Here is an 11,870-nt window from a genome sequence, read left to right as displayed (position 1 = left end):
GGGTGCTGTGGTATGTGGTGACTATTCTCCTCATACATTACTCTGTACTGGTCCTCGGGGGGCGCTGTGGTATGTGGTGACTATTCTCCTCATACATTACTCTGTACTGGTCCTCGGGGGGGCGCTGTGGTATGTGGTGACTATTCTCCTCATACATTACTCTGTACTGGTCCTCGGGGGGCGCTGTGGTATGTGGTGACTATTCTCATACATTACTCTGTACTGGTCCTCGGGGGGGCGCTGTGGTATGTGGTGACTATTCTCATACATTACTCTGTACTGGTCCTCAGGGGGCGCTGTGGTATGTGGTGACTATTCTCATACATTACTCTGTACTGGTCCTCGGGGGGCGCTGTGGTATGTGGTGACTATTCTCATACATTACTCTGTACTGGTCCTCGGGGGGGCGCTGTGGTATGTGGTGACTATTCTCATACATTACTCTGTACTGGTCCTCGGGGGGCGCTGTGGTATGTGGTGACTATTCTCATACATTACTCTGTACTGGTCCTCAGGGGGCGCTGTGGTATGTGGTGACTATTCTCATACATAACTCTGTTGGTCCTCGGGGGCGCTGTGGTATGTGGTGACTATTCTCCTCATACATTACTCTGTACTGGTCCTCGGGGGGCGCTGTGGTATGTGGTGACTATTCTCATACATAACTCTGTTGGTCCTCGGGGGGCGCTGTGGTATGTGGTGACTATTCTCCTCATACATTACTCTGTACTGGTCCTCGGGGGGCGCTGTGGTATGTGGTGACTATTCTCATACATAACTCTGTTGGTCCTCGGGGGGCGCTGTGGTATGTGGTGACTATTCTCCTCATACATTACTCTGTACTGGTCCTTGGGGGGCGCTGTGGTATGTGGTGACTATTCTCATACATTACTCTGTACTGGTCCTCGGGGGGCGCTGTGGTATGTGGTGACTATTCTCATACATTACTCTGTACTGGTCCTCGGGGGGGCGCTGTGGTATGTGGTGACTATTCTCATACATTACTCTGTACTGGTCCTCGGGGGGCGCTGTGGTATGTGGTGACTATTCTCATACATTACTCTGTACTAGTCCTCAGGGGGCGCTGTGGTATGTGGTGACTATTCTCATACATAACTCTGTTGGTCCTCGGGGGCGCTGTGGTATGTGGTGACTATTCTCCTCATACATTACTCTGTACTGGTCCTCGGGGGGCGCTGTGGTATGTGGTGACTATTCTCATACATAACTCTGTTGGTCCTCGGGGGGCGCTGTGGTATGTGGTGACTATTCTCCTCATACATTACTCTGTACTGGTCCTCGGGGGGCGCTGTGGTATGTGGTGACTATTCTCATACATAACTCTGTTGGTCCTCGGGGGGCGCTGTGCTGTGTGACGAGGACAATAACTCCCAGCATCATCCTCCTTATAGCTCTCCCCCAGGTAGGAGGACAAACCTTCACTCCACCCCCTCATGTGACTGATCATGTGATTTGACATCATCTCAGGTCCTTTCTCTATTCTCCACTGCTGAACTCCGCCCCTTGAGTTTGCAGTCACATGACTTTTTTAAAGCTCCGTCAGGCACAATCTCTACACTCCAGAGGGTCTGACAGTAGAGAGGACGTCCGGGTGACTTACTCTGTGTCAGCCCCACATACTGTACATCATGTGACCTGCACCTTCTCTACATCATCATCACATGTCCTTTTGTCTTTACAGAGCTCCGCCCCCATGTTTGATTGATCACATGACAGTGACATCATCACAGGTCCTACGGCTCCGTCCTCCAGCAGACAGCGCAGGTCCTAGCAGGTATCTCCAATTATTGTGACAGAACATAAAGAGGTTGCGGGAGGTTTATATCTAATATTATTGGTTCTTCTGTATTTATACTAGTGGGGTGGGATGTTAGAGAAGTCCTACAGGAGAGGGGGAGCGAGTCATATAACATCCCACCCCACTAATAGCGAACTCCTACAGGAGAGGGGGAGCGAGTCATATAACATCCCAACACACTAATAGAGAACTCCTACTGGAGAGGGGGAGCGAGTCATATAACATCCCACCCCACTAATAGAGAACTCCTACAGGAGAGGGGGAGCGAGTCATATAACATCCCACCCACTAATAGAGAACTCCTACTGGAGAGGGGGAGCGAGTCATATAACATCCCACCACACTAATAGAGAACTCCTACTGGAGAGGGGGAGCGAGTCATATAACATCCCACCCCACTAATGGAGAACTCCTACTGGAGAGGGGGAGCGAGTCATATAACATCCCACCCCACTAATAGAGAACTCCTACAGGAGAGGGGGAGCGAGTCATATAACATCCCACCCCACTAATAGAGAACTCCTACTGGAGAGGGGGAGCGAGTCATATAACATCCCACCCCACTAATAGAGAACTCCTACAGGAGAGGGGGAGCGAGTCATATAACATCCCACCTCACTAATAGAGAATTCCTACTGGAGAGGGGGAGCGAGTCATATAACATCCCACCCCACTAATAGAGAACTCCTACAGGAGAGGGGGAGCGAGTCATATAACATCCCACCCCACTAATAGAGAACTCCTACAGGAGAGGGGGAGCGAGTCATATAACATCCCACCCCACTAATAGAGAACTCCTACAGGAGAGGGGGAGCGAGTCATATAACATCCCACCCCACTAATAGAGAACTCCTACAGGAGAGGGGGAGCGAGTCATATAACATCCCACCCCACTAATAGAGAACTCCTACTGGAGAGGGGGAGCGAGTCATATAACATCCCACCCCACTAATAGAGAACTCCTACAGGAGAGGGGGAGCGAGTCATATAACATCCCACCCCACTAATAGAGAACTCCTACTGGAGAGGGGGAGCGAGTCATATAACATCCCACCCCACTAATAGAGAACTCCTACTGGAGAGGGGGAGCGAGTCATATAACATCCCACCCCACTAATAGAGAAGTCCTACAGGAGAGGGGGAGCGAGTCATATAACATCCCACCCCACTAATAGAGAACTCCTACTGGAGAGGGGGAGCGAGTCATATAACATCCCACCCCACTAATAGAGAACTCCTACTGGAGAGGGGGAGAGAGTCATATAACATCCCACCCCACTAATAGAGAAGTCCTACAGGAGAGGGGGAGCGAGTCATATAACATCCCACCCCACTAATAGAGAACTCCTACAGGAGAGAGGGAGCGAGTCATATAACATCCCACCCCACTAATAGAGAACTCCTACTGGAGAGGGGGAGCGAGTCATATAACATCCCACCCCACTAATAGAGAACTCCTACTGGAGAGGGGGAGCGAGTCATATAACATCCCACCCCACTAATAGAGAAGTCCTACAGTAGAGGGGGAGCGAGTCATATAACTTCCCACCCCACTAATAGAGAACTCCTACAGGAGAGAGGGAGCGAGTCATTTAACATCCCATCCCACTAATAGAGAATTCCTACAGGAGAGGGGGAGCGAGTCATATAACATCCCACCCCACTAAGAGAGAACTCCTACAGGAGAGGGGGAGCGAGTCACATAACATCCCACCCCACTAATAGAGAACTCCTACAGGAGAGGGGGAGCGAGTCATATAACATCCCACCCCACTAATAGAGAACTCCTACAGGAGAGGGGGAGCGAGTCATATAACATACCACCCCACTAATAGAGAAGACCTACTGGAGAGGGGGAGCAAGTCATAAAACATCCCACCCCACTAATAGAGAAGTCCTACTGGAGAGGGGGAGCGAGTCATATAACATCCCACCCCACTAATAGAGAACTCCTACTGGAGAGGGGGAGCGAGTCATATAACATCCCACCCCACTAATAGAGAACTCCTACTGGAGAGGGGGAGCAAGTCATATAACATCCCACCCCACTAATAGAGAACTCCTACTGGAGAGGGGGAGCGAGTCATATAACATCCCACCCCACTAATAGAGAACTCCTACTGGAGAGGGGGACGGAGTCATATAACATCCCACCCCACTAATAGAGAACTCCTACTGGAGAGGGGGAGCGAGTCATATAACATCTCACCCCACTAATAGAGAACTATTACAGGAGAGGGGGAGCGAGTCATATAACATCCCACCCCACTAATAGAGAACTCCTACAGAAGAGGGGTAGCGAGTCATATAACATCCCACCCACTAATAGAGAACTCCTACGGGAGAGAGGGAGCGAGTCATATAACATCCCACCCCACTAATAGAGAACTCCTACTGTAGAGGGGGAGCGAGTCATATAAAATCCCACCCCACTAATAGAGAACTCCTACTGGAAAGGGAGCGAGTCATATAACATCCCACCCCATTAATAGAGAACTCCTACAGGAGAGGGGGAGCGAGTCATATAACATCTCACCACACTAATAGAGAACTCCTACAGGAGAGGGGGAGCGAGTCATATAACATCTCACCCCACTAATAGAGAACTCCTACTGGAGAGGGGGAGCAAAGTCATATAACATCCCACCTCACTAATAGAGAACTCCTACTGGAGAGGGGGAGCGAGTCATATAACATCCCACCCCACTAATAGAGAACTCCTACAGGAGAGGGGGAGCGAGTCATATAACATCCCACCCACTAATAGAGAACTCCTACTGGAGAGGGGGAACGAGTCATATAACATCCCACCCCACTAATAGAGAACTCCTACTGGAGAGGGGGAGCGAGTCATATAACATCCCACCCCACTAATAGAGAACTCCTACTGGAGAGGGGGAGCAAGTCATAAAACATCCCACCCCCACTAATAGAGAACTCGTACAGAAGAGGGGGAGCGAGTCATATAACATCCCACCCCACTAATAGAGAACTCCTACTGGAGAGGGGGAGCGAGTCATATAACATCCTACCCCACTAATAGAGAACTATTACAGGAGAGGGGGAGCGAGTCATATAACATCCCACCTCACTAATAGAGAATTCCTACTGGAGAGGGGGAGCGAGTCATATAACATCCCACCCCACTAATAGAGAACTCCTACAGGAGAGGGGGAGCGAGTCATATAACATCCCACCCCACTAATAGAGAACTCCTACAGGAGAGGGGGAGCGAGTCATATAACATCCCACCCCACTAATAGAGAACTCCTACAGGAGAGGGGGAGCGAGTCATATAACATCCCACCCCACTAATAGAGAACTCCTACAGGAGAGGGGGAGCGAGTCATATAACATCCCACCCCACTAATAGAGAACTCCTACTGGAGAGGGGGAGCGAGTCATATAACATCCCACCCCACTAATAGAGAACTCCTACAGGAGAGGGGGAGCGAGTCATATAACATCCCACCCCACTAATAGAGAACTCCTACTGGAGAGGGGGAGCGAGTCATATAACATCCCACCCCACTAATAGAGAACTCCTACTGGAGAGGGGGAGCGAGTCATATAACATCCCACCCCACTAATAGAGAAGTCCTACAGGAGAGGGGGAGCGAGTCATATAACATCCCACCCCACTAATAGAGAACTCCTACTGGAGAGGGGGAGCGAGTCATATAACATCCCACCCCACTAATAGAGAACTCCTACTGGAGAGGGGGAGAGAGTCATATAACATCCCACCCCACTAATAGAGAAGTCCTACAGGAGAGGGGGAGCGAGTCATATAACATCCCACCCCACTAATAGAGAACTCCTACAGGAGAGAGGGAGCGAGTCATATAACATCCCACCCCACTAATAGAGAACTCCTACTGGAGAGGGGGAGCGAGTCATATAACATCCCACCCCACTAATAGAGAACTCCTACTGGAGAGGGGGAGCGAGTCATATAACATCCCACCCCACTAATAGAGAAGTCCTACAGTAGAGGGGGAGCGAGTCATATAACTTCCCACCCCACTAATAGAGAACTCCTACAGGAGAGAGGGAGCGAGTCATTTAACATCCCATCCCACTAATAGAGAATTCCTACAGGAGAGGGGGAGCGAGTCATATAACATCCCACCCCACTAAGAGAGAACTCCTACAGGAGAGGGGGAGCGAGTCACATAACATCCCACCCCACTAATAGAGAACTCCTACTGGAGAGGGGGAGCGAGTCATATAACATCCCACCCCACTAATAGAAAACTCCTACAGGAGAGGGGGAGCGAGTCATATAACATCCCACCCCACTAATAGAGAACTCCTACAGGAGAGGGGGAGCGAGTCATATAACATCCCACCCCACTAATAGAGAACTCCTACAGGAGAGGGGGAGCGAGTCATATAACATACCACCCCACTAATAGAGAAGACCTACTGGAGAGGGGGAGCAAGTCATAAAACATCCCACCCCAATAATAGAGAAGTCTTACTGGAGAGGGGGAGCGAGTCATATAACATCCCACCCCACTAATAGAGAACTCCTACTGGAGAGGGGGAGCGAGTCATATAACATCCCACCCCACTAATAGAGAACTCCTACTGGAGAGGGGGAGCAAGTCATATAACATCCCACCCCACTAATAGAGAACTCCTACTGGAGAGGGGGAGCGAGTCATATAACATCCCACCCCACTAATAGAGAACTCCTACTGGAGAGGGGGACGGAGTCATATAACATCCCACCCCACTAATAGAGAACTCCTACTGGAGAGGGGGAGCGAGTCATATAACATCTCACCCCACTAATAGAGAACTATTACAGGAGAGGGGGAGCGAGTCATATAACATCCCACCCCACTAATAGAGAACTCCTACAGAAGAGGGGTAGCGAGTCATATAACATCCCACCCACTAATAGAGAACTCCTACGGGAGAGAGGGAGCGAGTCATATAACATCCCACCCCACTAATAGAGAACTCCTACTGTAGAGGGGGAGCGAGTCATATAAAATCCCACCCCACTAATAGAGAACTCCTACTGGAAAGGGAGCGAGTCATATAACATCCCACCCCATTAATAGAGAACTCCTACAGGAGAGGGGGAGCGAGTCATATAACATCTCACCACACTAATAGAGAACTCCTACAGGAGAGGGGGAGCGAGTCATATAACATCTCACCCCACTAATAGAGAACTCCTACTGGAGAGGGGGAGCAAAGTCATATAACATCCCACCTCACTAATAGAGAACTCCTACTGGAGAGGGGGAGCGAGTCATATAACATCCCACCCCACTAATAGAGAACTCCTACAGGAGAGGGGGAGCGAGTCATATAACATCCCACCCACTAATAGAGAACTCCTACTGGAGAGGGGGAACGAGTCATATAACATCCCACCCCACTAATAGAGAACTCCTACTGGAGAGGGGGAGCGAGTCATATAACATCCCACCCCACTAATAGAGAACTCCTACTGGAGAGGGGGAGCAAGTCATAAAATATCCCACCCCACTAATAGAGAACTCGTACAGAAGAGGGGGAGCGAGTCATATAACATCCCACCCCACTAATAGAGAACTCCTACTGGAGAGGGGGAGCGAGTCATATAACATCCTACCCCACTAATAGAGAACTATTACAGGAGAGGGGGAGCGAGTCATATAACATCCCACCCCACTAATAGAGAAGTCCTACTGGAGAGGGGGAGCGAGTCATGTAACATCCCACCCCACTAATAGAGAACTCCTACTGTAGAGGGGGAGCGAGTCATATAAAATCCCACCCCACTAATAGAGAACTCCTACTGGAGAGGGAGCGAGTCATATAACATCCCACCCCATTAATAGAGAACTCCTACAGGAGAGGGGGAGCGAGTCATATAACATCTCACCACACTAATAGAGAACTCCTACTGGAGAGGGGGAGCGAGTTATATAACATCCCACCCACTAATAGAGAACTCCTACTGGAGAGGGGGAACGAGTCATATAACATCTCACCCAACTAATAGAGACCTCCTACAGGAGAGGGGGAGCGAGTCATATAACATCTCACCCCACTAATAGAGAACTCCTACTGGAGAGGGGGAGCGAGTCATATAACATCCCACCTCACTAATAGAGAACTCCTACTGGAGAGGGGGAGCGAGTCATATAACATCCCACCCCACTAATAGAGAAGTCCTACAGGAGAGGGGGAGCGAGTCATATAACATCCCACCCACTAATAGAGAACTCCTACTGGAGAGGGGGAGCGAATCATATAACAGCCCACCCCACTAATAGAGAACTCCTACTGGAGAGGGGGAGCGAGTCATATAACATCCCACCTCACTAATAGAGAACTCCTACTGGAGAGGGGGAGCGAGTCATATAACATCCCACCTCACTAATAGAGAACTCCTACTGGAGAGGGGGAGCGAGTCACATAACATCCCACCCAACTAATAGAGAACTCCTACTGGGGAGGGGGAGCGAGTCATATAACATCCCACCCACTAATAGAGAACTCCTACTGGAGAGGGGGAGCGAATCATATAACATCCCACCCCACTAATAGAGAACTCCTACTGGAGAGGGGGAGCGAGTCATATAACATCCCACCACACTAATAGAGAACTCCTACTAGAGAGGGGGAGCGAGTCATATAACATCCCACCCACTAATAGAGAACTCCTACTGGAGAGGGGAAGCGAATCATATATCATCCCACCCCACTAATAGAGAACTCCAACTGGAGAGGGAGAGCGAGTCATATAACATCCCACCCCACTAATAGAGAACTCCTACTGGAGAGGGGGAGCGAGTCATATAACATGCCACCCCACTAATAGAGAACTCCTACTGGAGAGGGGGAGCGAGTCATATAACATCCCACCACACTAATAGAGAACTCCTACTGGAGAGGGGGAGCGAGTCATATAACATCTCACCCCACTAATAGAGAACTCCTACTGGAGAGGGGGAGCGAGTCATATAACATCTCACCCCACTAATAGAGAAGTCCTACATGAGAGGGGGAGCGAGTCATATAACATCCCACCCCACTAATAGAGAAGTCCTACAGGAGAGGGGGAGCGAGTCATATAACATCCCACCCCACTAATAGAGAAGTCCTACTGGAGAGGGGGAGCGAGTCACTTAACATCCCACCCCACTAATAGAGAACTCCTACTGGAGAGGGGGAGCGAGTCATATAACATCCCACCCCACTAATAGAGAACTCCTACAGGAGAGGGGGAGCGAGTCATATAACATCCCACCCCACTAATAGAGAACTCCTACAGGAGAGGGGGAGCGAGTCATATAACATCCCACCCCACTAATAGAGAACTCCTACAGGAGAGGGGGAGCGAGTCACATAACATCCCACCCCACTAATAGAGAAGTCCTACAGGAGAGGGGGAGCGAGTCATATAACATCCCACCTCACTAATAGAGAACTCCTACTGGAGAGGGGGAGCGAGTCATATAACATCCCACCCCACTAATAGAGAACTCCTACAGGAGAGGGGGAACGAGTCATATAACATCCCACCCCACTAATAGAGAACTCCTACAGGAGATGGGGAGCGAGTCATATAACATCCCACCCCACTAATAGAGAACTCCTACTGGAGAGGGGGGGAGCGAGTCATATAACATCCCACCACACTAATAGAGAAGTCCTATTGGAGAGGGGGAGCGAGTCATATAACATCCCACCCCACTAATAGAGAACTCCTACTGGAGAGGGGGAGCAAGTCATAAAACATCCCACCCCACTAATAGAGAACTCCTACAGAAGAGGGGGAGCGAGTCATATAACATCCCACCCCACTAATAGAGAACTCCTACTGGAGAGGGGGAGCGAGTTATATAACATCCCACCCCACTAATAGAGAACTATTACAGGAGAGGGGGAGCGAATCATATAACATCCCACCACACTAATAGAGAACTCCTACTGGAGAGGGGGAGCGAGTCATATAACATCCCACCCCACTAATAGAGAAGTCCTACTGGAGAGGGGGAGCGAGTCATATAACATCCCACCCCACTAATAGAGAACTCCTACTGGAGAGGGGGAGCGAGTCATATAACATCCCACCCCACTAATAGAGAACTCCTACTGGAGAGGGGGAGCGAGTCATATAACATCTCACCCCACTAATAGAGAACTCCTACTGAAGAGGGGGAGCGAGTCATATAACATCCCACCACACTAATAGAGAACTCCTACTGGAGAGGGGGAGCGAATCATATAACATCCCACCCCACTAATAGAGAACTATTACAGGAGAGGGGGAGCGAGTCATATAACATCCCACCCCACTAATAGAGAACTCCTACAGAAGAGGGGTAGCGAGTCATATAACATCCCACCCCACTAATAGAGAACTCCTACTGGAGAGAGGGAGCGAGTCATATAACATCCCACCCCACTTATAGAGAACTCCTACTGTAGAGGGGGAGCGAGTCATATAAAATCCCACCCCACTAATAGAGAACTCCTACTGGAGAGGGAGCGAGTCATATAACATCCCACCCCATTAATAGAGAACTCCTACAGGAGAGGGGGAGCGAGTCATATAACATCTCACCACACTAATAGAGAACTCCTACTGGAGAGGGGGAGCGAGTTATATAACATCCCACCCACTAATAAAGAACTCCTACTGGAGAGGGGGAACGAGTCATATAACATCTCACCCAACTAATAGAGAACTCCTACAGGAGAGGGGGAGCGAGTCATATAACATCTCACCCCACTAATAGAGAACTCCTACTGGAGAGGGGGAGCGAGTCATATAACATCCCACCTCACTAATAGAGAACTCCTACTGGAGACGGGGAGCGAGTCATATAACATCCCACCCCACTAATAGAGAAGTCCTACAGGAGAGGGGGAGCGAGTCATATAACATCCCACCCACTAATAGAGAACTCCTACTGGAGAGGGGGAGCGAATCATATAACAGCCCACCCAACTAATAGAGAACTCCTACTGGAGAGGGGGAGCGAGTCATATAACATCCCACCTCACTAATAGAGAACTCCTACTGGAGAGGGGGAGCGAGTCATCTAACATCCCACCCCACTAATAGAGAACTCCTACTGGAGAGGGGGAGCGAGTCATATAACATCCCACCTCACTAATAGAGAACTCCTACTGGAGAGGGGGAGCGAGTCACATAACATCCCACCCCACTAATAGAGAACTCCTACTGGGGAGGGGGAGCGAGTCATATAACATCCCACCCACTAATAGAGAACTCCTACTGGAGAGGGGGAGCGAATCATATAACATCCCACCCCACTAATAGAGAACTCCTACTGGAGAGGGGGAGCGAGTCATATAACATCCCACCACACTAATAGAGAACTCCTACTGGAGAGGGGGAGCGAGTCATATAACATCCCACCCACTAATAGAGAACTCCTACTGGAGAGGGGAAGCGAATCATATAACATCCCACCCCACTAATAGAGAACTCCAACTGGAGAGGGAGAGCGAGTCATATAACATCTCACCCCACTAATAGAGAACTCCTACTGGAGAGGGGGAGCGAGTCATATGACATCCCACCCCACTAATAGAGAACTCCTACTGGAGAGGGGGGGCGAGTCATATAACCTCCCACCCCACTAATAGAGAACTCCTACTGGAGAGGGGAAGCGAGTCATATAACATCTCACCCCACTAATAAAGAACTCCTACAGGAGAGGGGGAGCGAGTCATATAACATCTCACCCCACTAATAGAGAACTCCTACAGGAGAGGGGGAGCGAGTCATATAACATCCCACCTCACTAATAGAGAACTCCTACTGGAGAGGGGGAGCGAGTCATATAACATCTCACCCCACTAATAAAGAACTCCTAGAGGAGAGGGGGAGCGAGTCATATAACATCTCACCCCACTAATAGAGAACTCCTACAGGAGAGGGGGAGCGAGTCATATAACATCCCACCTCACTAATAGAGAACTCCTACTGGAGAGGGGGAGCGAGTCATATAACATCCCACCCCATTAATAGAGAATTCCTACTGGAGAGGGGGAGCGAGTCATATAA

The 11,870-nt window shown here is 49.7% G+C and overlaps 1 protein-coding gene across 2 annotated transcripts in view; it reads left to right on the top strand.

Moving 5' to 3' along the window:
* Positions 1–1,689: 1,689 nt before the first annotated feature.
* Positions 1,690–11,870, top strand: part of LOC130343134 (oocyte zinc finger protein XlCOF8.4-like) — a 75,476-nt gene continuing 65,295 nt past the window's right edge. Inside the window, exon 1 of one of the 2 annotated variants that reach the window (XM_056554314.1) lies at positions 1,690–1,795. In XM_056554314.1, coding sequence (XP_056410289.1) covers positions 1,731–1,795 — 65 coding nt within the window. In that variant the 5' untranslated portion in view covers positions 1,690–1,730. The remainder of the gene's footprint in view (positions 1,796–11,870) is intronic. The other variant, XM_056554315.1, reaches the window with a different exon arrangement.

This window comes from Hyla sarda, unplaced genomic scaffold (assembly GCF_029499605.1).
Source record: "Hyla sarda isolate aHylSar1 unplaced genomic scaffold, aHylSar1.hap1 scaffold_667, whole genome shotgun sequence".
NCBI classification, from domain to species: Eukaryota; Metazoa; Chordata; class Amphibia; order Anura; family Hylidae; genus Hyla; species Hyla sarda.
The sequence above is the reverse complement of the archived record's forward strand: the minus strand, read 5'-3'. Positions and strand labels throughout refer to the sequence as shown.